Source organism: Sinocyclocheilus anshuiensis, unplaced genomic scaffold (genome assembly GCF_001515605.1).
Source record: "Sinocyclocheilus anshuiensis isolate Anshui unplaced genomic scaffold, SAMN03320099.WGS_v1.1 scaffold740, whole genome shotgun sequence".
NCBI classification, from domain to species: domain Eukaryota; kingdom Metazoa; phylum Chordata; class Actinopteri; order Cypriniformes; family Cyprinidae; genus Sinocyclocheilus; species Sinocyclocheilus anshuiensis.
The window spans coordinates 65,530-90,944 of record NW_015554112.1 but is presented as its reverse complement, the minus strand read 5'-3'; the positions used below and the strand labels follow the sequence as shown (position 1 = coordinate 90,944).

Genomic DNA, 25,415 nt, shown 5'->3' with positions numbered 1-25,415 from the left:
CACACACACACACACACACACACACACACACACTCCCTCTAAACTCAGATCTCAGGAGCCAGTCTGCAGCCTGCATCATTTTCCATCATAGCGCTGGTTTTAATTTGTGTGTCTATTTGTATGTTGTGGTTATAATTCTTCCAGTTAAGCATGCTTGTGTGTTGTGGGTATATCTTCAGGAAACAATCCATTTGAGTTTAACTCATCCCTTCAAGCATGACCTTGTAGGAATTCTTGGTTAGATTTTGTATGATTTATGAAGTAGACTACATTTAAACAAAGTCTGAGACGTCAAACTCAATTTGTGTCTAGACCAAACTGGCATTTTGTGTAACCCCATGAGTCTGAGCTTGCAATTATTGTTTAGAAAATCCTTTTCCTACAAGCAACAGTTCCCAGTGGTAAATGTACATTTGAGGGAGCTCTTATACACATATATTCACATATGGATGGAAAGAGGGGTGAGAGTACAGGTCACATGTGTTCTTATTACAGATGTTGGTATATTGTATTGCTGGAAGTGATGGCATGTGGATCAGTTTTGGATCACGTCTGTTTTCACATAGCTATCAGTACTGTTTGAGTCAGTTTAAAATGTATTAATGATTTTTCTTGCAAATCATGTAATAATGATTTGTATGTGTTTGTGTATAGGTGTTTTTATATAATTTGAGTGAGAAAACAGTACTCTGAATCATGTGGGTTTAATTTAAGTTAAGTTTAATTTAAGGCTTAAGTTGGTTGGAGGGCTGTTTATTATTCTGTTTTGCTGCAAGGAAAAATTAAATGATGATAAATTTGCATTGGTTTTGTCCTTACCACAAGTTTTAAGTCAACATGTCAACATGGAACAGCATTCATAACCAGTGTATTACCATAATGTGACATTCGGTGAAAAAGGATATTTAACAGGAAAAAAAAAGTGTGACAGGACTTGATTTTATCCATAAGGAATTGATTGGATCATGGAAAGTGGACGTTTGGTACTAAATTTTGCAGTCACCACTACAAACCACTGTGTTGGTTGAAACTAAAGTGGCTCCGCTGCTAAATTATCTAATTTTTGCTCTTCGCATCAAAAAGCACATCAATTTCAAGATAATAAATTGTCAGATTTTCCTAACTGCAAAAACATCTTTCTCTCTCTTGTATACAGACCTGAATTATTGTGGTAACCATCACCCATGCAAGAACGGTGGTACTTGTACCAACACTGAACCCAATGAGTACCTGTGTGTGTGCAAGGAGGGTTTCCGTGGCCGCAATTGTGACATCGGTGAGATGACTCTATAAAACACAACCATAAAGTCTGTCAACCCTGACAGCCTATTGCAACCACACCTCAAAGATGTGCTGTGCAAGAAATAAAATCTGCCGAATATTGTAGTCAAAACTCAGTCCTAGATGAAGCGCTGCATGCTATCAGCTCTTATTTTTCTCTGTACCACCCAGCATGAGTCTGACCAATTATCTCCTCTGTAATGATAATTTTAGTCTGTGTTAACATGTGATTTCTGATGTAGCTCTGTGAGGTGTTGATAAGAGATAAATTTACTGCTCTGGAGTTTAAAGCCTTAAACCAAGAATTACTGTAAGATGACAAATGCAGATAACAACAGCTTAAACTCTCTGTTCATGTCAGAGGTGAAATGTGTCATTTCTGCTCCAAACAGAATAAAGCTGTACAGTAAGCAATTATGACACAGGTGGTGATAGCACAGGATATAAGACACAGATGTGATGCAGATTATAAGTGTGTATCTCTTCCTCTCGTCCCCTTAACAGTGGAGCACGCCTGTCTCTCCTCTCCATGTGAGAATGGTGGAACGTGTGTTGAAGACCCAACAGGCTTCAGCTGCGTGTGTGCGCAGGGCTGGACGGGACCCTCCTGTACCTCCGGTAGTTAAACATATAAACGCACACACACACCTGCACAGACTGCAATCAGCACCAATCAAAGGAAGCTGTTATTTCCTGCACTGCAGTTTTAGTTAGATCTACACCAAAAATATGCTCCTTAACTGGAGCACAAACAATCAGCAATCACACACATGCACATCTAGGATGCACAGATGAGAGGTAGGTAGGTAGGTAGATGGATGGATAGACAGAAGGATAGATGGGTAGACAGGAGGATAGATAGGCAGACAGGAGGATGGGTAGATACAGTTGTTGGATGGATATAGATAGATGATAGACATGAGGATGGTAGATACAGTAGATGGACATACAGATAGATAGATGGATGGATGGACAGATGGGTAGATTTAAAGGCAGTGAAATCACATGATGAGACAGAGAACATGTTCTTTTCGTCTGCAGTGGTGTTGCAGTGTGACTCCAATCCCTGTGGGCGTGGGGCCACGTGTCAAGAGACGCCACAAGGTTTCCAGTGTCTGTGTCCTCCGTTCTGGACTGGCAGAACCTGCCAGCTCGGTAAGTATTAAAAGCAACACTCTAGCTTCGCCTGTCCTGAGCCGTTCATACATGTCCGCACATGCCTAACTTGGCCTTACGTCGTTCCCATCCACAGCCTCACCTGATGAAACCTGCCTCTACCTGCCTAAACTTGTCACAGTCTGTTTTTACCTGTCTGTAATGTGAACACCTGTTCTTTCTTCTTTATGCTCGGGTTCCTCACCTCACTCTCAGGGTATATAGACTAGAAAGGCACCAAGGAATTAAATCTAAGAAACCCTGTAAAAATATTACAGAAACCATGAGACCACCACCATGTTTGCCATTTGAAACCACCAAATCATAACAATCATATCCAGAGATGGGAAACTCAGCTTTCTGGGGAAAGTAAACACATCTTGTGTTAATAAATTTCATATCAGCACAAGCCACATTGAAAATATTCAGCAGCATCAGTGCTCCACTGACCATTATCCGTTAAACCACATCAGACAATTTCATGCTACAGTGTGCAGTGGATTTAATTGCTGAATGAAGAGGACCTGTGGTTGGATCCATCGCTGATGTTGCTGACTGCTGGGAGAGTCTCTCTCACACTCCATTGCCCCGAGGCCCAAATCAGCTGTGGCTCTCTGGAGTGTATCAGTGTCTCTGAACTGTTGACACTCTGGGAAATGCAGTCATGTGTCACAGTGACACCTCAGAAAACAGCCGTTAGCGTCAGCACAAAGAGATCTGTCTTTGAGAGTGAGTTGTGTGTTTTAACCATAGACTGTATAAAAACATGGAGGTAGTGTCCGTGACGTCACCCGTAGTTTTCCGAAGAGCGTTTTTGAAGCTCAAAGTGGGCGGAGCGGGCCGTCGCCATCTTGGCAGCGCGTCACCGCGCGTCACTCCCGTATAATCTAAAATGAGCAAAGAGGCGGGAGCAGGTTGCTGAAACCACGCCCACCTAGCTCGACGGTGGTGACAGCAGCGGCAATCCACCTGTCACTCAAGTGGCCACGCCCTTAATTATGCAGAAATGTAAGGCTTAATATAATTTAAACGGATGAGTTATACCCTTTTGCAGCCAGCTTCTAGCGGCCAGTGGATGAATTACAGTTTAAGTCACTTCCTTGTTGGCTTCACGAGAGAGAGCGGGAGGTTGCCGCTTGGTTTTAACAGAGCCATACGGAGATGGCAATTGTGGGTAGAAGTAATATTTTCTGGAGTGTTTTATTAGGAACAATTTAAGTGAGAACCTAAGAGTCAGATTGTCATAATTGCTAAAATATACACTCAAATGTATACTTTTATTCTGTAAGAATGCATTAAATTGATCAAAAGTGACAGTAAAGACATTTATAATGTTACAAAAGATTTCTATTTAACGTAAATGCTGTTCTTTTGAACTTTCTATTCATCAAAGAATACTGAAAAAATATAGCAGTTTCCACAAAATGTTTCCACAACTATTTTCAACATTGATAATGATGTTTCTTGAGCAGCAAGTCAGTATATCAGAATTGATTTCTGAAGGATCATGTGACACTGAAGACTGGAATAATAACTGCAGAAAATTCAGCTATGCCATCACAGGAATACATTACATTTGAAAATATATTAAAACAGAAAACAGTTATTGTAAAATTTCAAAATATTACTGTTTTACTGTATTTTGATCAAATAAATGCAGCCTTGGTGAGCATAAGAGACTTCTTTTAAAAACATTTAAAAGACACTTAAAAAACACTTTCAAAGGTAGTTTATATTATAAAACAATTCTTAGTCTAAAATTTGATTGCATGAGCCATGTTGATTGCTGTGACTGCACATTAATTTAAATTTTTGTTAATTTGGCAAGCAAATGATTTTTGATTTCGTTATTTTAGCAACACGTTTGGCTAGTTAACTATTTCTTCTGTTAATGAATTATAATTATCATGCAATTATTTATTGAATTTCACTTCAGTTCGTACAAACCGGGTCCTTTAACCATGGTAACGTCATATTGGAAATAAAAATGGTTATTTTGCATCCAGTCTTAAATAAAATGTCTTAAATAACTATTGTCAGTCCAGAAAAAGATGTTAAAATTTGTGGTGGATATTACTTTCACTTCATTAGTTCTACTGGAAATTGGAGGTCAAGTCGAGTGCATGGCAGTGTGGGATACACTGTACCCAGCTCATTATGTTCTGTTGTATACTGCACATTGTGGCAAATAAAGAAGGTCATCCGGGTATTGCGTTTCATGAAATTTACATACTATGCCAATTAAACTTATTATGTACTGCAGATATAGTAGTATGGAAGTGTGCTAAATATAGCCTCACTTTATCACTGTGCTTCTTTCCTCTTCCTTAGACACTAATGAATGTGAGACTGGCGTGTGTGTCAATGCCCGTTCCTGCCGTAATCTGATTGGAGGATATTTGTGTGACTGCCTTCCCGGTTGGTCGGGACCAAACTGTGACATCCGTGAGTATTAGATGTGGTTTTCACAGAACCAGAAAAAAAAAAAATGCATGATTTAGCTTTAAATCAAACATGGCAGTTTCAGTGGTGGTGGGAAATGACTTCAGGATGAACTCGTTGTGAGTTTGTTCCTACCGCGGTCTATTCACACAGTCATTGCAGATTCATACTTTATCGATGAATGTAGTTAGCTAGTCTCTTTCTTCTGTGAAACTTGTGGGTTTCCACTTGGTTGGATATTGATTTTATTTTATTTTTTTAAATATCATCTATTCAACAGGGAACAGTAGCTGCCAGGGCTTGTGTCTGAATGGAGGACACTGTAAGGTAAGATGCGATTCACCTCGATAAGCTTACTTGCACCTCGAGGATGTGAAGTTTCTTTGACATTTAAGTATTTCTCCTTCAGTACAGCTAACCTGTGCGTTCCATGTGCAGGACTCTCAGTGTGTGTGTTTGCCGGGGTTCTCTGGTAAACTGTGCCAGACAGCAGTAAACGCCTGTGACAGCAACCCTTGTGTAAATGGAGGGCAGTGTGTGGAGCGTCAGGGTGGCATAGGCATGTTCTGCAGCTGCCCGCTGGGATACACTGGCACCTACTGTGAGGTGAGAGATGGCTGCTTTTTCTTCACCACAGTTAGATTTTTTTTCAGCTCAGAACGCTTAACGATCACATGAACTGGAAGTTGTGAAGATTTCAGAATTGTGGCGATTTTCAGAATAAAATAGAATGGAATGAGAATGCTTGACTTTAGTGCACATCCTCACAATTTCTAGCTTGCAGCAGATTGGCGGTTGGAGGGGAGTGGTTAAGGATGTTCTGCCCAAAGGAACGTATTTCCAGAGGGGAAGCAAATTTTCAGAATTTGACTAAAGATTACAAAGATATTTTTTTTTTCTGTGGATTAATTATTCATCACAAAACTAGTAATGAGTGCTATCAAAGTAAATAGGGTCCGTTTTCATTTTGTGCTTTAAAGGGCTAGTTCACCTAAAAAAAGACAATTGTGCCATTATTCACTCATCCTGTAGACTCGTCTTTAAAGCTTGAGATTCTTTCTAATTGCTTGGAAAAGAGCAAATACATTTTTTATGTACTAAAATCTCTTTGTGTGCTCTACAGAAAAAAAAGTCATACAGGTTTAGAACAACAGACTACTCATTTAACCCACAGATTTGCTGTCTTTTATGACTTTTATGGTACTGTTGACTGGCATACTCTTCACAACTAAAAATACAAATCTGAATATATTTTCAAACACTAGGCCTCATACACTTGGTGACTTTGAAAATGGTTTCAGAGAAAAACTAGGCATCATACGCTAAGCCACTGAGGATCATACATTACCAGACTTTCAAATAGTTCCGAACTCAACAAATCCATGCAGAAACATGTGCATTATTTCTAGGAGATGTGTGAAAAAAAAAAATAATGAGCTGTTCCAAATTTGAAATCTGTTCCAAAATTAGCTCAAAATATCAAACATATTTAATATATTCAAACTGGATGGAATCTAAATAAAAAATTCTGCCTGTGTCCATCATACACAACACAATTTTCTGAGAAATCTGCCTACTCTGACTGCCTAAAATCTGCAGACTTTCTGCAACTAACATCAGCCAATCTAGACTGCAAATCAGGGCAAAAATGAGGGCAAAAGTCATGTAGTGTATTCCAGCTTTTACAATGTTTAAATGTTCGTCTTTCAAAATCTAACCGACAGCGATGACAGCACTGCATATTTGCATGCTCAATTGTGATTTTTTAATTTCATTTTTGCATATATTTGCATACTGAATGTTAATTAGCATTTTAATTCTTGCATCTATTTAGTCATCTATAGCTACACCTAAAACTTGACCAATATTATTTTGCTGCCTTGCAAACACTAGTATAGCATGGAAATGCAGCTCTATTTTGTAAGATTCTGATTTATGCATAGCTTCTGAATTTCAGTATGAAGACTCATGTCAGCTTATTGTGTCCATTCTTTAATAGACAGTAAAATTAAATACAGGTCTTATACCATAGGTGGAACTGAATCTTTGTAATCCCAACCCCTGCCCGAAGGGGGTGCCATGCCGTAGTACAGAAGGTGGCTACAAGTGCACCTGTCCTGAGGGTTACTTTGGAAATGAGTGCCTGAGCCTGAAGAATCCATGTCATGAACTCCATTGCCAAGGTTAGGAGCATTAATATTGAAACATGGTGGCACATAAAAAGGGGAATAAAACAACTTTAGCATGTAAAACGGTGTTGGAATGATCTTTCTCTGCCTCTCTTTCAATTCAGGTGCAGTGTCAGACCCAGGTGGAGGTGGGTTCAGTATTTATATGGTGTTGGTGGGTGTATTTGCCCTGCTTGTGGCAGGCAGCTGCTCTGTGTGCACACTCCTGCTGTCCCGCCTGCACCGCCGCCACCGGACCAAAGCGCAGCTACGTACTTCAGCGCCTGAGGACAACGCCATCAACAACCAGCGGCAGTTCTGCACTCTCATCCGTAACCTCGACCACAGCGTGGCCCTGCTGCCTCCTGCCCAAACAGTGCCCACCTCTGTGCCCATGCCAGTGCTCTGCAGTGAAGAGATTGAACTTACACTTCCTCCCTCACCTGTGCCCTCTCCAGCCCTAAAACCAGCAGCTCACGGGCCAAAGCTGGACATTTGCAACCGCGAACGGGAAAAACTAAACCGTTTCCACTATGCAGAGAACCAGGAACTGGAGGTGTGACCGCACTTTGACCACTGGGAAGGATTCTGACTTCTTCTTGGTTCAGAGGGTCTGTTGTGTTTGATGTATCGTAATCAACCTCTGCTGGTGAACCTTGACCTCTGAGCTTTGCATTATAGAGAGGGTTCAAACTTGGAAGGGAATTATTGGCACAGTCACAGTTGGAAGAAATTGTACGGACAGACAAGGTCCAAAATTTTAACACACTTGTCAATGGTGGGTAAACTCAGACATAAATATTTCTAATCAGTCATGAAACTGTATTTATTTGAATAAAATTCCATTATTTTTATAGAATTTGTCTTTAGAAAAAACAAATCCCGATTTGAATTATTTAACTTTTTTCATGAGATGAAATTGCACTGTTACAAAAATGTGAGTAATATTATAACAAAATATGGCATCACAAAATTCTGGTCATTAATCATAATTTCAAGATAAGAAGTTATGGACTTATTTAGTAGACTGTTTGATTTTTAATCACTCACGTGATTTACATCAGTGAGGATGAGATTATCATTTGTATAATCCAAATTTAAAACATTAATTTCAACATTCACTTTATTTACCCCAAAGCCATTTTATGCACATTTTGCACTTGGCGAGTGTTCATTTTGGACCCTGTCTGGTTTGAGCAAGTGTTTTTAAGGCCAGCAATTCAACTTCTTTGAATCCTGGATATTTGAGTGTATTTTATCATGTTTACACCTACATGTTTGTACACATTTGTTTAATTGTAAGTGTGCGTGTGTTTATGAGCGTGTAAGTGTATATGCATGACTGTGTTTGTGGACGGTTTGCCATACATTTCCACAAAGCCATGCACATTATCGCAACTCCCTGAATTTTTGATACTTGTGTAAAAACAGTGTATTTGTGTCCGTGATTGACATTTGAAGGAATTATGGAGAAAGATAGCAGCGCCGTCTGAAAAAGTGCCAGGTGACATCCTTAAAATCTCGCTAATTATTGCCTGTCATGTTGGAGATGTACAAGATTTTTATAATACTTGGATGTATATAGTGCCATTGTACATATTTTGTACATATCAATTTTCGCCATTTTTGTATGCTGACTCCTTGCAAAAATCGCCATTTTAATTTCCTGTTTTCACTCTTTCCACTCAAGATGGTATTTGCCGCAAGATCGAATTGTAGACTAATTAAAGTGCTTTTATCAACCAAAGCATGTGTTTCTGTGCGTGTATGTGTATTTGGTATATCAGGGTGTGTGTGTTTGGTAATCTTGTTCTGTATTACTGACGCTTCCTTATTGTCTAATTGCCATTTGGTAAGCTATATTGGTAAGTCAATAAAAGGAAACTTGGTCACAGAGCGTCCTGCACCTAACAGCAGTTTACTGTATGTGTCAGTGAGTCAGCATTCACTTTCATGTTCACTACCTCCAGTATTATAGCATGCTAATTAATTCATTTTGTGGGCAGATTTTTTTTCTTAGTTTCACAGTCCGATTAGTAAATCCGATTTTACAAAATAATTTTGTTTGGATGGTTAAATTCAATGATCTGTTTACAGATATTTTAATAAAATTCCATTATTTTTATAGAATTTGTTTTTAGAAAAAAATTATTTAACTTTTTTCATGATATGAAATTGCACTGTTACAAAAATGTGAGTAATATTATAACAAAATATGGCATCACAAAATTCTGGTCATTCTCAGTTTACTGTATGTGTCAGTGAGTCAGTGTTCACTTTCATGTTCACTACCTCCAGTATTATGGCATGCTAATTAATTCATTTTGTGGGCAGATTTTTTTTATTAGTTTCACAATACATAAAATTGTAACGGAGTAAAAAGTATAGTTATATGTCCTTGCAAATGTAAATGAGTACAAGTATTCGGTTTTAACAGAACTCAAGTGAAGTACAGATTTAGTATAGTTATACAGTATACTTTAAACCACTGATTTCACATTTCATTTTCATATCTTTTTAATTATTATTGTACTTGATTTTATCACAAAATCAAGTTAACAGTAAAATGGTCTACCACTTTGTGAAATGGTAAAAATGTTGTTTTTTGTTTTTGCAAGTTGGTCCAAACTAGGCGATAGTGATTCACTAACCCAGGTGAAGAAGGATAAAGCTATAAAGCGTGTACTGACATGCATTATATTAGTGTATAGGGAAAGTGAATCAGAGGTCAGCAGAGAGTGAGAGTGCCAGACTCGTGGGTGACAAATGAGAACTTTGACCTCTTACAGACAGGGAATGGGCGGATATAATTCTTGCTTTCCTGTTCCCACCCGTCCGTGAGGAAATGTAGGAAGTCCAGTTCTCTTAAAACACATAAGTGAGCACACTGTCACACACACACACTGACAGTAATGAAGCTGGGACCCCCTCCCTCCACACCTGCCGTGCCTCAGGATACCCAGCCCTCCCCTCATTGACTGCATTGTACTCAAGACCAGCAGTTCAGCATATGAATGAGTCTCTTTCCTGTCTTAGCTGTCAATTGTCTTTAACAGGGTGAGGTCACAGTGACATGAGCTTTTCGGTTAGGTGCCCTTAAAGAGACAACGATGTGGCAAACCACAGTGACAACAGCTTCATCTGAGTGACAGGATAGTATCCAGGGTTTGAAATGAACAAAAGCAGGTGAAAAATCAACCATGTCTGGTAACACATATGAACACACTAGCCAGTTTTGCGAGTTATGATTAATAAACTATGTCTTTGAACCAGGAGCTAGATCAGCAAAACAAAGCATAAAGAGGGTCTACATCTTTAAAATGCTTTTCTGTGTAACAGTGCACCACTTTGCATCTGCCGACAGCACCCTGCTACAAATTCAAAATCCTCAATTACCTTTGAACGAGAGTACAGAATGATGCATCTTATGTGCGATACCTGCAGTGCGAGCCTGGAGCACTATAGGAGACTAGGCCACTTCTTAAACAGGTTGGCTTTTTTTAAATGGAGAAGTTCAGTAAGTTGACTTTTGTGAGGAAACAGCTGATCGGCTAATCTTCAACATGTTTGCCATTAAACATTCATTTTGGAATATTACAATAAAATAAATGCTGTTTTATAGGAGAAGTCACAGAGAATTGTGTTTTTATATTGCTTTGATCATATCTGCAAACAAGGTTTTATTGTACAACAGAAAGCCATTCAATGATTCAGAATCAAAATATTTAAATCTAAGCCGTGATTTCGAAAATCTGGTTTAGCATAAGTTCAAAATGACCACCCTGTTGAAAAAACCAGCATATGCTGGTTAGGTATGTTTTGACGCTGGGATGCTGGTTTAAGCTGGTCCTTTGCTGGTTTATGCTAGTCATGTGCTGGCAAAGGACCAGTTTAAACCAGCATAAACCAGCAAAGGACCAGCTTAAACCAGCATCCCAGCGTCAAAACATACCTAACCAGCATATGCTGGTTTTTTCAACAGGGCAGTAACTTAATTTAGTAGCCAAATAGGCTGGTGAGTGAAAATGTTCAATTCAAACCCTGAAAGTAACACGTAAAGTCAACTACAGAAAAGTAATTAAGAATGATATGATCATAAAAACATCTGTGAACTCTGTTCCTACTGCATAAACAGTCAGTGTTTTCTAACCTCTAATGCTTTCGGGAAGGTCAGTGCAGTAGGAAAAGTTACAAAAAGGAAAGTGTCCTCAGAGGCAGAGCACATTTTTTTTGTGTAGGCAATGTAAAATGTTAAGTAATTGAAAAATAAGACCAGGAAAAAAAAGCATTAAAAATATTAAGAGTGACTAAAAATGTAGCGTTCAAAGCTGTTAAAACATCAAGATGTGAAGCAACTGCCAAAAATGTACAACTGATGCAGACATAACACACAAAATATGAACTCTTTGTGAAATGGATTTATAAGGCACATTTATCTTCTATTTAATAAGCATTTGGTGTGTGAGCCTTTGTGCTGTAGTTACTGTCAGTGAGGTGTATGGTGTGAAGTCATCTGTTTTTCACAGCTCTACAGTGACATTTAGTGGTTGTCTGAGGTATTTTAACCTCGAAAGATTATAATACATTTTCTTCTCATTCCCACAAGATAAAAGCACGTCTGTCAGGGTGTGAAACTTCAATCGTTTAATATATTCTGAAATATTACATTTAGCACAGAATGACATTGCATTACAAATACCAATAGAGGTGTGATGACAAAAGATGTACAAAGCCTTCTCATCACATGCATGGAATGACCTACATAATGAAAGATGAAAGCCGTAAGGGCTTTGCTTATTGTATTGTGTAGCTTCTGAAGGAGCCTTTGAGCTCTACAGAACTGGTAAAACAAGTTGAAATCTTAAACTTTAACACTAAAAGCTTAAGGGCTGATTTAATCCACCATTTTATGTCTGTTTTATCTGAAGTATTTCACAGTAAAGACTAGGATCACACTTTGATAACACACATTAACAGTACAAAGAATAACAACAGACCTGACAAGGATTTTGCTTTGTTATGTAAAAATAGTCTAAAAACCATACTCCATACTGTAGCATGCAGGGATGCATCCAGTTTAACCAGCATTATTTGTTTCATATTGCAGATCTGAGTGCCACATAATGAATGATATGATAGGCTTAATTATAATGTAGTTGCACATCTATAAACAGGACCCATCTAGATATGAATCACTTTGAAACTGTCAGACAAATGTGTTAGAATAAGCTCAAGTTTTGGAGAGAGAAGTTACAGCAGTCTGCAGCGCTGCTGAGCTCAGAAGGTGAGACGAGATGTTAGGCTGTTGTGGACGCACTGTAAAAGAAACAAAATGTATTTATATCCTTCATAAAGCCCATCAGTTTAATTATAATGGTTACAACCTGCTTCAGCATTTAAACCTGGGGTTTAAAAGACAATTAATACTCGGTAATATTTTTGATTTAATGGCACTATTGGATGAACACATAATTGAGCTGGATAATGACACAGCTGTCTTCTGTAGAGCTGCTTATACCTGACTTGAACAGCTTGATTCATAATTAATGACCTATGCAACATGAATACTGTTACTTTTCTGTTTATTAATGTGAAGCTGCTTTGAAACTATCTGTATTGTATAAAGAACTATATAAATAAATGTGACTTGAGAAACAGCAATGATATAATTATGCAAAACTCTTTTGCTGTGGTTTGTGGTAATTGTCTGACCTGTGCTGCTGTGTTCTGTTGTAAGGTTCTGACTAGTCAGGCTCTCCTCACAGCTTTGCACTCGCTGAAAGGACTCAAAGTTCACAGATGCATCATCTTCCGAAAGGCCATGTGCCACCTGTCCGTCACCAGGCCGACAAACCTCAAAACGCACCCACTGATAACTGAAGTAGAGAGGCAAATAGATACTTAATTAACATTTTGTCATTAATAAATTGTTATGATTAGTGTTGTCAACTAATCTATCAGCGGATCCCTAATATATCTGCTCAAAGACGGATCCGCTGATAGACGTGGCTTTCAGACGCTTCTGTGTAAACGCTCGGTGAAGAGCGTGCAGCGAAGATCATTGTACCCAATCACAGACATATCAGTTGAGCACGAGAGCACAATGGCCAATCAGAGCTGTTCAAGAATCTGCTCGACAGCGCTCAAAATGCTAGCAGGAAATGCTGATATCATCAGATTTTTAATATTTCAGTACTGACATCGGTACTTTTGACAACACTAGTTATGATCATTGTTACAATCTAAAACACAGGTTTTCAAACCCTGGGTCGTGACCAAGACTCCAGACTCTGGGAATAAGAAAGTGGGAACCAGCAAACATAACTTTAATAACAAAATAACAAAACCAAAGTAAGCGGCAGCTGCCTCACTGCAGACTGCTCCATAAACAAACTAAACCACAATGTAAAGTCCCAGGCCTGGTCTCAGGGGAAGTCGTGGCCTAATGGTTAGACTGTCAGACTTGTAACCCAAAGGTTGTGGGTTCAATGTCAGCAAGGATTGTAGGTGGAGGCAGTGAATGTACAGCGCTCTCTTATACCCTCAATACCACGACTGAGGTGAGACCCTTGAGTGGGGTGGGCAAACTTGGCCCTTCCAGGTCACTTTCCTTCAGAGTTTAGCTCCAACTCTAATCAAACACACCTGAACCAGCTAATCATTGTCTTCAAGACTATTAGAAAGCTACAGGCAGGTGAGTTTTATCAGGGTTGGACCAAATCTCTGCAGGAAAGTGGCCTGGAAGGGCCAAGTTTGCCCATCACTGCCCTTGAGCAAGGCACTGAACCCCCAACTGCTCCCCGGGTGCCGCAGCAAAAATGGCTGCCCACTGCTCCAGGTGCGTGTTTGTTCACTATTCACTGCTGTGTGTGTGCACTTGGATGGGTTACATGCAGAGCACAAATTCCAAGTATGGGTCACCATACTTGGCCACACGTCACGTCACTTTCACTTTTCTCTCACTTTTCACTGGTTGCCAGGTCTGCAAAGCAAAACCAGCCCAATTTCTAATGAAAACTAGCCCAATCATGTTTTTTTCCACGATTTTCCTCTCTGTTGAAATCGCAGACTAAACAATCTGCAGAAACAGTTCTAAACTGCAGCTCTATCTATCTGTATGAATGTATATATATATGGGTTGCATATATTTAAAGGGGAAAAAAAATGGCGTGTGAACAAATGCAGGTGAAAAATCAACCATGTCTGGTAACACATATGAACACACTAGCCAGTTTTGCGAGTTATGATTAATAAATTAGTCGCGTGCGTGTGTCTGTTAAGTCCACAAGTGTGCCATTTGGGACAGGGTCTTTTTCTAAAAATAAAATAAAAATAATAATAATAAATTTAAAAAAAGAAGAATAAAAACGAATGCTACTCACTTGCTGCATTTGCGAGCCCCAGGACAGCTCTGGATCAGGTTCTGAATGGTGGGGTGAGAAAAACCAAAAAAGTCTGCTCCAGATGGGACAATGTTGGTCAATGGTTTACCCCTAGAATAAGAAAAATCATGATCAGTTTGGGAACATATTCTGTGTAGTACAAATAGTGAAGTGGTTATAGGGTTAATCAAAAAACATTCCCAGGTAACATTCATCTGGACTTAAAATAAGGGGGTGGGGTTAATGCAGGATCATTTTAAAATATAGGAAATGTATACTGTGAATTTTTAAATGGGTGTGGGGGAAACGGCAAACAAACAAACAAACAAACAAACAAACAAACAGAAAGAAAATCCTAATGAGGTTTCTGGTGAAAAATTTGCTTAACTCTCATGAAAATAGCATCACAGAGTGTCTTAATTAAATCTACAGGACTTTACCTTCGGGCAGCAATGGCTTTGAGCAGGTTTGCGTGGCAGGTGAGGGCTGATGAGCCCACTATTGCGTTCTGTGGATCATCCTCTGGTGTAATCTCAAACTAAATATTACAAGAACAAAAAGATTGAAGTTTCTGTTTAGCTCATATAGTCAATTTCTGCCGTAAAGGTTTACAGACAACTTCATAACCAGGGTTATTTCACCACTTTTACTGCCATAATTACAGAAGTACAAGCACTGATGTTTTAAATGGAATATGGCATGTCAAACTGCAGGATGTGTCTACATCAGGTCAACTATCCATAAGTATGCATATGCATAATTGTGCACCTGTGGTCCTTGACCACCATCTTTGATTTGGCAGGTGTAGAGGCACTTCAGATCAGGGTTCTTCATGCTGGCGAAAACTCTCGTGCTGCAGAACCCCACGGGATAGATAGCAGTTTCGTCATGAAACAGAGCCCTGTCTGTGATGATCTACGATAAAAACACAAACTTATGAGCATCAGTAACAAAACATTTCACTCTTAAAAACCTCTTATATATAAATATTTACTAAAGATTGCTGCCTCACTGTGAAGAAAACAACAGTTATGACCTTTACAATATCACATTAGAGCTGGATGACTTTCTGACCTCCCCTAGGCTGTACACAGTGAGTCCGCCAAGCACGATGGGAAAGACCGGCCTCCCGGAAGAATCCAGCGAGATGGGCTGCACGAGCTTGCGCAGTCCTCCTTCCACAACCCTCCTTTTCTTACAAATCTTCTTCATGACTAAGAGTTGAGCAAATAGACCTTAAGTAACACTGAGTGACTATTGAATCTGCAGTCTCAAAATACAGACAGATATATTGTAGAAAACACTCACGTTCTTCCCTGCTGTTCTCTCTTCCCCTCTCCTTTCTTTCTTTTTTGGGTTTCTTCAAAAGGCTGTCTTCAGGTCCTGAGAGTCCAGTGGCCTGGCTGTGACTCCCTGGTAGAGCAGCGCCCCCTGCTGTGCTGGAGCTCAACGTGACCGGTGGATGTGTGCTGCAGCTGGGAGTCGGGACAGACTCTCCTTCAGCCAGAGACTGATACTGCAACAAAGACTTCAGCAGGAATCTGGAGAAACAGGGTGAGAACATAAGTGGCTATATCTTAGGAGTCGGGAATGCAACTAATGATTATTAGGATTACTAATTATTTTTACATATTTGATCTGGTTGACAAATCATACTAAAACAGTACCATTTAAGCCTTTTTTATTATTATTATTATTATTATTATTATTATAAGCTATTACGAACCTTTAATCATTTAAGGTAATACGGGCTTTTTGGTTTAAATTATATATAAACTATTGTTATAGTTTTCAAGATAAGTCTCACTGGTTTTTGCTGTAGTTCTTGTACAATATTTAAATTTGAAAGAATTTCTCAATTTTTTAATTAATAAAAAGTGGTTAAATGTTGTAATAACATGTAAATAAACCTCTTAACATTAAAAATGGGCACATTCACTCAGCAGCAAATAACTTTAAATAAATAACTTTAAAAAAATTTTGTAAATTACTTCATTGTAAATCCCATTTTTTCATCTTTGACCGAGAGGAATGCAGCTGCTCAAACATGCAGCTGCTCAAAACGTCAGTATTTTTAAAAAATATTTCATGAACGTGCAAATCTGCAAAAAAATAAATATAAAGAAAATAAATTAAAAAATAAGACTTTCTATTTTCTATTCTACACTTTTCACTAAGCTGTTTTTCCAATTTTTCCAAGTTCTACATTTTCTTTTTAGCTCCATGTTGCAGTAAGTTTTGGGAGTTCATTTTTAGTCTATCTCCTATCCTGAAAAGTCTGTCTTGCAGAGACTGACAAAAATGAGCTCCTAAAACTTACTGCCAGATTCTGGAAGATCAATTCTTCAAACAGTGGTACAAGAGGATGTGGTGCTGGTCCTTCAAGAGTCACTCTCAACTTATCTGTCCATAAAGCCTATAAAAATATTTCATTTATTTTCACAACACTTCAGAATGTTATTCTTATTTAGTATTCACACAGAGTGCGCGTGATCGCGAAATTAAAAGTGAACAGCAAGCGCTCATTCAAATGCGATTTCAATTCCCCGCATATTGATAGCGCCTCCCTGATGTGCAAAAATTATATACAATATTAAAATGTTTGCGGGAGCGGGACACACATGTTGCGGGAGTGGTATGTTGTCAGTGAGAAGCTGCAGCCCTGGCGGGGATGATTTTTGGTGTGCCGGCAGAACAACAACAATGCGCTACATGTTTCTTTTCCCCTAATTTTTTCCCAATTGACAGAAATCCGTCGTAGCGTAATTTCAAATTGAATTCAAGCACTTTCAAGGACCTATGTTTGTTTTCAAGTACTTTCCAGGCCTTGAATCCATATGTCTGAAATTCAAGTATTTTCAAGTACTTTCAAGAAGCGTGGGAACCCTGTCTTCTGCTCAACAAGGCTGCATTTATGTGACCAAAAATATAGAAAATAACAGCAATGTTGTGAAATATTGTCACAATTTAAAATAACTGTTCTAAATTTGTATATATTTTTTTTAAATGTAATTTATTCCTGTGATGGCAATGCTACATTTTCAGCAGCCATTATACTCCAGTCTTCATTATCAAATGAAATCGTTCTGATCTAAAGAAATCATTCTAATATGCTGATTTGGTGCTCAAGAAACATTTCCTATTGTTATCCATGTTGGACACAGTTGTACATTTTAATATTTGTGTGGGAACAGTGATAGTTTTTTTTTTTTCAGGATTCAGGATTTTTTTTTCAGGAGAGAGTTCAAAACAACAGCATTTATTTCGAATAGAAATCTTTTGTAACATTATAAACGTCTTCACTGTCACGTTTATTCACTTTAATGCCTCCTCGCAGAATAAAATGATTAGTTTCTTTCGGAAAAAAACAAAACAAGAACTTTTGTAAAGTATGTATGAAAGTATGAAGAGTTTGGGAAAAAAATATATATATCCAATACAAAACTGGACTAAACAGCTCCTCTGAGTTTCAGTACAGCATAATTAAAATGTTCATTTTCAATCAAGTATATTTTGTAATAAAGATAACTGAGTGTGGATGTACCTCCTTTCTTCTTTTGCCCGGACAAACGTCTCTTCCAGGTGAGCAATCTCATCATATAGTGCTGCATTTTCCTGTGAGTCAATGGGCACCAATTCAAGAACGGTTACCATAATAATGTCTAAAGTAGGCTTAACTTTTACTTACAAATATCATGGCACGGGCAGCCTTGCGCAGACGCATGTACTTCAGTCGATACTTCTCATTTTGGTTCTTGCGATTACCCTTCCTGACCTTAGGCCTGGACTCAGTGTGGCTCGTTGGGGAAGGCAGGGGTCCCAGGGACGAGCCGGAGCCCGAACTTGAGAAGGTCGACTGGGCAGAGAATGCCTGCAATGCATGCTGTCTCTCTTCATCAGTCTGCATATGTGAGTTACAAATAATCAAAGAGTTTTACACACATAAATACAGCAGAGCTTTTTGTCAGATTGGAAAAAAAGAAGAATGGTTTATTACACCTTCAAATGGGTGTTAGACAATTAAATTGCTGGAATCTATTTGAAAGTGAAGTGTGTCTTTTGAGTATGATGTTCAAAGTAAGACCAATATAAATTAACTTCATGAAGAGTATACACATGGCAGTTCTGTTGGTTTTTGTGGTCCAATATGTCAACATCTAGTTGATCCAATGGAGTGTGGGCCAATATTTCTTTCATGAAAATAAATGTTTAACAACTGGCAAAACACACACTTCACCTTTGAAGTTAAAATAACATCAAATATAAATTGAGATGATCATGTTTGTCGTTGTTTGATGCGGACTCCAAACAACATATACAGTACAAAAAAAGAAAATGATGATTGGACAGTTTTCTAAAAAGCAGCAGCAAAAAAAAAAAAAACAAGAACAAAAAAATGTGGTGCTTAAGTAAGTTTCGTCCTAATACAAAGTATTTCTAAACACTGACAGCTAACTGACATGTGCTTATTGACTTACCAACAGGGCAAAAACTCCATTTCTGCTTTCAATCCTCTTGAAGCGTCTGCTCCCTTTCTGTGTCTGTAACACACTGTAAAACTAAAGCAAATGCTGCAGGCTACTTCTCATTTAGACTCTCTTAGTGACAGACTGCTCTGACTTCACCCTTTTATCCTATGTTAGTCATTCTAAAACTTTAATGAATGTAATTATGATAGACAAATACAAATTAAATCATGCACTAAATTAAACACATTGCTGGTACTGAATGGAAAACAAAGTAAATATGGTACGTGACTGACAGGTAACAGCATGACAGCATCATAAATAAACCTGGGCCAGACTACGAGTCTCACCTCTCGATACATGACCGCCTCAAGGCTTGACTTTGCACTGTGAAACCGTAAGAGAAACAGTGTATATCTTTACATTTGTGCAGGCCGTTGTAATTTTAAAGATATAAGCCGAAGGAAATTTGAATAGTTTTAAAATAACTTCTTTACTTTGACTGCACCAGTCCACGATCAATGATCCGTTGCTTGATCTCCTTGATGTGCATGGGCCGCCCAGCCTCTTCAAGAACAATCTTAAACAATCAGAAAAGTCAATGACTTGATTACAAGAAATTTATGTGAAATAACAACAGCATGATTTAAGGGAGATGTTCACCTGAGCAGCATCGAGCCAAGTGAGATTCGGTTTATCTGCAACCTCATTAGGGGTTTCACTGTAAAAAAAAAAAAAAAAAGAGCAGCAGTATATGACATACAATATTTCACATACATCAACCATAGTTTGTAATGTTGTATTTGTAGGCCACAGTAATGCGGTAATCTCACTTATCAGTGTAACTATTATTTATAGTATTTCTATAGTAATAAAATAATATTAATTGATACTAAATAAAACCAGTGAGATGCATAGCACTTGTGAAAAACAAAGTGCACTTAATTGTATTGAATGTGTACTTCAAATCTAGTAAACAACAAAATGTCCTTTCAGGTAATAAAAGGCCATTTAAGTGTACTTAAAAAAAGAGAATACACTTTCATGACTGTTTCTTAATGCTTAGACACATTTTTTATAAAGTACATTTTGTAATAATCCTAGATAGAACACAAATGTCTGCAAGATATCTGTTAAAGATCACTTCATCTGGGGTCCGTTCTTCGTACCTTGCTTAATACATCTGAGATGATTCGACAGATGCCAGATCTTTTAATCATGATAACTGATCTCTGGCTAATTTGGTTCTTCAAACAATTTAGCAGATTTGTATAAAATATCTGGATTACGTTGTCTGAGATTGTTGACATGTTCATTGGAAAGGGCAGATATATCGATACTCAAAACCAGTGTTGGGGGTAACGCATTACAAGTAACGCAAGTTACGTAATCAGATTACTTTCTTTCAAGTAACTAGTAAAGTAACGCATTACTTTTTAATTTACAAGAGAATATCTGAGTTACTTTTTCAAATAAGTAACGCAAGTTACTTTTTTTTTTTTCAATTAATTGATTGACAGCTCTCCATCCCCATGTTGAGAGAAATCAGAAGATGTTACTGTAGTTCTAAAATAAATAGTAATATGCATTAATTCATCTCACTCAAAACACAGATTCAGTATTCCTCAAAATGAATAAAAATAATGCAACTCAGAATATGACGCAAACCTGCAATAATTAAATGTTAAACAACACAAATATCCTTTATGTATTTAATCCCATTCTATTAACCAATGTCTTTGCTTCTGACCTTCGATGATCCAGTTCAACCGTATTAATAAGCAAAAATTACTCTAGACAAACATTTGTGTGTCTTTTTTTATTGCTGAAGTGTGTTGAAATTTCTTCATCTGTATTCTACTGTACAGACGTAAATTTACTTTCCCTTCAGCCTGAGGCTTATTCATTTCACTTTTGGTGTGAAAAGGCTTTTATATTTGCCAAAAATATAACTTTTTTTATTTTAAAAACAAACAAGCAAGCCATGTCCAGATTTAAAAAGTAACGCAAAAGTAACTTAACGCATTACTTTCCATAAAAAGTAACGAAGTAACGTAATTAGTTACTTTTTTTATGGAGTAACGCAATACTCGATCAGCAACGCAGTGATTGGCTGGCGGCAAGACAGCAACGTAATGACATCATATAATTAAGATCAAAGAAACAGTCTAACGAGTAAAATGACATAAAAGATCTAATTGATAAATGAAATGTGTTAATGTTTTTTAAATGATTCCCAATTTTTTATTTTTTTTTGTGCAGGCTTTGTATTTTTCAATGTCAAGAGTATTGTAATTAGCAATTCATTTAATTTTAAAGTAGATCTGTTATACGTAGCAGCATTAATCAAAGTTTCTTAATCTATAAGATCCATCTTAAAACATAACTGACTGTGTTTAAATGAACTGTGCATCATAAAAGCATTTTGAGATCTGAGAAGTGGCTGCATCTCCTGCCATGTATCCAAACCAATCCGTATAAAATCCCACCGCTCAAATGAATGCACGGCTCTGACAAACTGTACGTAATGTGTGTATGACTGCAATAAAATGATCATGAATAAATCTCTCAGTGAGTAAAATTGGCCATGTCTATTTTTATAAATTACGCAACATTTTAATTATTTTCGAAATAATTAAAAAAACATTTTTTTTTTAATTGAACAAAGAAAAAGCTTTTTTAAAATAACCTTTATTCCACCCTCTCATCAGGCGCAGGTGTCCTCATGGGACATACATCAAACTTGTTTGTGCTATACCTGTCATTTTCATGGATGCTACCCAAAGTTCTCTGGCTCACCCAAATTCACTGTTACTGTCCAGTGGAAAAGCACCTGAGACTCACAGTGTATTGAGACATCCAATATTGAAACAATCAACATATTGAACAGTCTATTGCTTATTTGCTATAGTCATAAATTAAACTTTTGAGAAACAATCCTGGATCATGTCAAATCGTCAACAATAAAATCCAGAGTAATCCATGTACAAAGAACGGACCCCTGGAGAGCATATGCTGTGTACAAACTAGAGCCCAACCGATATGGTTTTTTTGGGGCCGATACCGATACCGATATTAGTGAGTAAAAAAAGGCCGATATCGGATATATCGGCCGATATTCTTTGTATATATTATAGTACAGTACCAGTCAAAAGTTTGGACACTTTCCCATTCGTGTGTCCACACATTTGTCTGGTACTATATATAGAATACAGTATATACATAAACAGAATATATATACATAAACACATTTTTTGCAATGATCACTCAAATGTGGTGATACACACTTATAATGACGTGACAGATACGTAATGGAGGCAGGGCATTTAACAATTTAACAATAAACTTTATTATCCAAAATTAGTGCACTGAACAGTAAAGTTGAAGTTTATTCAACTTGAATTCAATTCAATTCCATTCAACTTTATTCTGTTAAAGTTTATTTCACTTCGAAACATTCATTCACGGATTTGCGCTACTGTCTTCACATACAGACGAAACTTACTAGAGAAGTGTGAAGTGTGACATAATATACCTCTGTAAATAAATACAATATATTCACGTCTCGCGCACTTTAATGCCCTTTGAATGTAACATGTATGTTCCCTTGGAACTGGAATCATGGCGGAATTTCATGTGAAGTCCACTTCGCAGGGCACTTACGGTCGAATAAGACAACGCTTGAATGCTGCTGCCTGAACAAGTCCTTACTGAAGTGAAAGTGTTGACAGGTGTCACTATCTCGGCGAACGCGCTGGCGGATCTCCACCAAATTCGGGGGATCCCTTCAGCTCGAGGAGCCCTCTCGAAACGACACCCTCCGCGCGTTGGTAGCCCCCCAGGATCGCTTGATTGGTCGGCGCCGGACCACGAATTTAACCACCCATAACTCCCGAACCCTATCTATCGACGCGGGGGTGGTCTCATTCGAAAGCGGGCCTCTAGACGTACACTCGATTCGCGTTCGAGAGGGTTCCTCGAGCTGAAGGGATCCCCCGAATTTGGTGCGGATTCTCCGCACCATTATGGCGATATGGCCGTTCAAATTTTTTATGGTTTTCCATAGATTTAAGCTTTAAAGCGTTTCATCCAGGTCGCCAGTAGCAAACAATGAGCGCGCTCTGCTGGACAAACTAAGGGGCACTTACGGTCGAATAAGACAACGCTTGAATGCTGCTGCCTGAACAAGTCCTTACTGAAGTGAAAGTGTTGACAGGTGTCACTATCTCGGCGAACGCGCTGGCGGATCTCCACCAAATTCGGGGGATCCCTTCAGCTCGAGGAGCCCTCTCGAAACGACACCCTCCGCGCGTTGGTAGCCCCCCAGGATCGCTTGATTGGTCGGCGCCGGACCACGAATTTAACCACCCATAACTCCCGAACCCTATCTATCGACGCGGGGGTGGTCTCATTCGAAAGCGGGCCTCTAGACGTACACTCGATTCGCGTTCGAGAGGGTTCCTCGAGCTGAAGGGATCCCCGAATTTGGTGCGGATTCGTTACGGAGATATGGCCGTTCAAAGTTTCAATGGTTTTCCATAGACTTAAACTTTAAAACGTTTCATCCAGGTCGCCAGTAGCAAACAACGGAGCTGGACAAACTAAGTAATTACACCATTTCAAGCATTTTATCTACGTTATATGTTCTGTAAAAATTTTTTAATATCGGCCGATAATATCGGCAAAAGATATATCGGTCGGGCTCTAGTACAAACATCTGATAAACATCAGTTTTTCATTCATTCTAAATCATAAACATCTTAAAGACATTTTCTAAACGTCTATTTGACATCCGATAGGAAACGTCCTATAGACCTATTGCAGATGAGCAAACACTCTAAAAAATACGTCTTGCAGATGTAAATGCAGACGTTTCCGTGATGTACGTGTGCTATCAGGAATGTCAAATCAAAAGACTTACTTTATATGGATAGTTTAGCCAAAAACGAAAATTCTGTCACCATTTACTCGCCCTCAAGTTGTTCCAAACCTGTATGAATTTCTTTCTTCTGCTGAACACAAAAGAAGATATTTTGAAGAATATGGGTAACCAAACAGTTTCTGGTCCCCATGACTTCCATAGTCAATAGTCATACCACATTCTTCACAATATCTTCTTTTAAGTTCATCAGAAGAAGGAAACTCATACAAGTTTGGAACAAATGGAGGGTAAGTATAATGATAGATTTTATTTATTTTATTTTATTTATTTTTGACGAATGATCCCATTAATATTAAATAATTGGTTTAATATGGTTTTGTTGTGCTTTAAATAACCACACTTATTTTGACGTGTTGACTAACATACTACAGCCTATGTAAAATACTTGATTATAATTTTAACTGTAGTATTTTTCGATATTACATTTAATTGTAATAAATTCCAACTTCATTACAATTGTGTAAATACAAATATATTTAAAGACATACAAGTCTTTGAAAAGACTGAGCCACCCCTTACAAAAAAAGTACTACCATGATACCACAGTAAAACCACAGAAACAGGATACATTGGCACTACGGTAGCATACGTATTTTATGTCTGATTCCATCATTTCACCACGGTAACCGCAGTACTTTTTTATGGGACTTCAAATTATATCATGGCAGCATGTCCTAAAACACAAACAAGGGCCTTTTGGGGTATTTACGTGCAGTAATATAAAACGGCTTTTCAGGCGTCTGTGCCAAAGTGAAGGGGGTTTTTCATAAATAACGCATTCATCCTCTGTCCAACAAACTCACGCGTCCAGACTCTCCGCGGCTCCAGTCAGGCTGCTCATGCTGTCCAGCGCTGGAAACAGAGAGTAACTGCCCTGCCCGTCCGCCTCCATCTCGGACTCAAAGTTCAGGGAATCCATCACTGTCCGATCAGTGTTTTAATGCTATGTCGGGGAAGAAATAAAACACAACATTACTCGTGCTAAGCTAAAAACAGGACGACACACAGTCCAGCCATGCAGAAAGTCAGCATACCGGTCGATGGAAGTTCACCTGTGATCTCACACGATATTTTCCACTGCGCGTGTACGTTACTCATACTGTGCAGAAAAGAAAAGTGCATCTTCATCGCAAGCTTCAATTTGCTGACATGTTTAGCATTTGTTCTTAGAGCTCATGGGAACCACGGATCGATTAATTGAATCGTTTAATGTTTCGGGGGACACATTTAAGGAGCACACATTTTCGGAAGCGTCAGCGCCATCTATTGGTTAAATCTAGATGGCACACAGCAAAAACTACTGTGCATGCGCACATCAATATAGCATAATTTTTCTCACACTGTACAACAATAATCACTATTTTTGCATTATTGTAAGGGGTAGGTGTAGACTTTAGGTAGAAAATTCAATTTATTGTTAGCTTCCGGTTTTTGCTGTATCCTTTCTAGCCACAACCCCATCTATTGGATATTTATATAATATCCTGTCACTGAAATCAATCCCAGAGGTGAAAGTACTGACAACATATTTATATTCGCATCTCTTCTGAATTACACAAGCAGTCATAAGTCTAGACAT

The 25,415-nt window shown here is 38.3% G+C and overlaps 2 protein-coding genes across 5 annotated transcripts in view; one reads left to right on the top strand and one right to left on the bottom strand.

Moving 5' to 3' along the window:
* The window catches only part of LOC107669775 (protein jagged-1b), a 56,527-nt gene extending 48,673 nt beyond the window's left edge, over positions 1 to 7,854 (top strand). Inside the window, exons 7-14 of the mRNA XM_016462156.1 lie at positions 1,157 to 1,276; positions 1,786 to 1,899; positions 2,323 to 2,436; positions 4,768 to 4,881; positions 5,159 to 5,205; positions 5,317 to 5,484; positions 6,911 to 7,061; positions 7,172 to 7,854. Of these exons, the coding sequence (XP_016317642.1) occupies positions 1,157 to 1,276; positions 1,786 to 1,899; positions 2,323 to 2,436; positions 4,768 to 4,881; positions 5,159 to 5,205; positions 5,317 to 5,484; positions 6,911 to 7,061; positions 7,172 to 7,608 (1,265 nt within the window). The 3' untranslated portion in view covers positions 7,609 to 7,854. The remainder of the gene's footprint in view (positions 1 to 1,156; positions 1,277 to 1,785; positions 1,900 to 2,322; positions 2,437 to 4,767; positions 4,882 to 5,158; positions 5,206 to 5,316; positions 5,485 to 6,910; positions 7,062 to 7,171) is intronic.
* Positions 7,855 to 11,540: 3,686 nt separating this feature from the next.
* tbrg1 (transforming growth factor beta regulator 1) lies at positions 11,541 to 25,038 on the bottom strand. 4 transcript variants are annotated; one of them, XM_016462168.1, is made up of 15 exons: positions 24,871 to 25,038; positions 24,640 to 24,779; positions 19,558 to 19,615; positions 19,392 to 19,474; positions 19,245 to 19,281; positions 18,907 to 18,969; positions 18,117 to 18,329; positions 17,973 to 18,043; positions 15,737 to 15,969; positions 15,503 to 15,642; positions 15,197 to 15,343; positions 14,869 to 14,966; positions 14,429 to 14,539; positions 12,759 to 12,922; positions 11,541 to 12,362 (listed from the first exon to the last, which is right to left on the bottom strand). In XM_016462168.1, the coding sequence occupies exons 2-15, from the start codon at positions 24,753 to 24,755 to the stop codon at positions 12,277 to 12,279; spliced, it is 1,620 nt and encodes a 539-aa protein (XP_016317654.1). In that variant the 5' UTR covers positions 24,756 to 24,779; positions 24,871 to 25,038; the 3' UTR covers positions 11,541 to 12,276. The 4 variants fall into 4 exon arrangements, with proteins under 4 accessions (XP_016317654.1, XP_016317655.1, XP_016317653.1 ...); XM_016462169.1 differs by having other exon boundaries at positions 18,117 to 18,299; positions 24,889 to 25,038; XM_016462167.1 differs by having other exon boundaries at positions 11,542 to 12,362; positions 24,889 to 25,038.
* Positions 25,039 to 25,415: the final 377 nt, after the last annotated feature.

Excerpts from the sequence above, each read along its gene's own strand:
- tbrg1 (XM_016462168.1), bottom strand. The coding sequence starts at position 24,755 with ATGGATTCCCTGAACTTTGAGTCCGAGATGGAGGCGGACGGGCAGGGC. Across the intron at positions 19,616-24,639 it reads GCCGCGGAGAGTCTGGACGC|TGAAACCCCTAATGAGGTTG; the intron begins GTGAGTTTGTTG and ends TTTTTTTTACAG. Across the intron at positions 14,967-15,196 it reads ATGGTGGTCAAGGACCACAG|TTTGAGATTACACCAGAGGA; the intron begins GTGCACAATTAT and ends TGTAATATTTAG.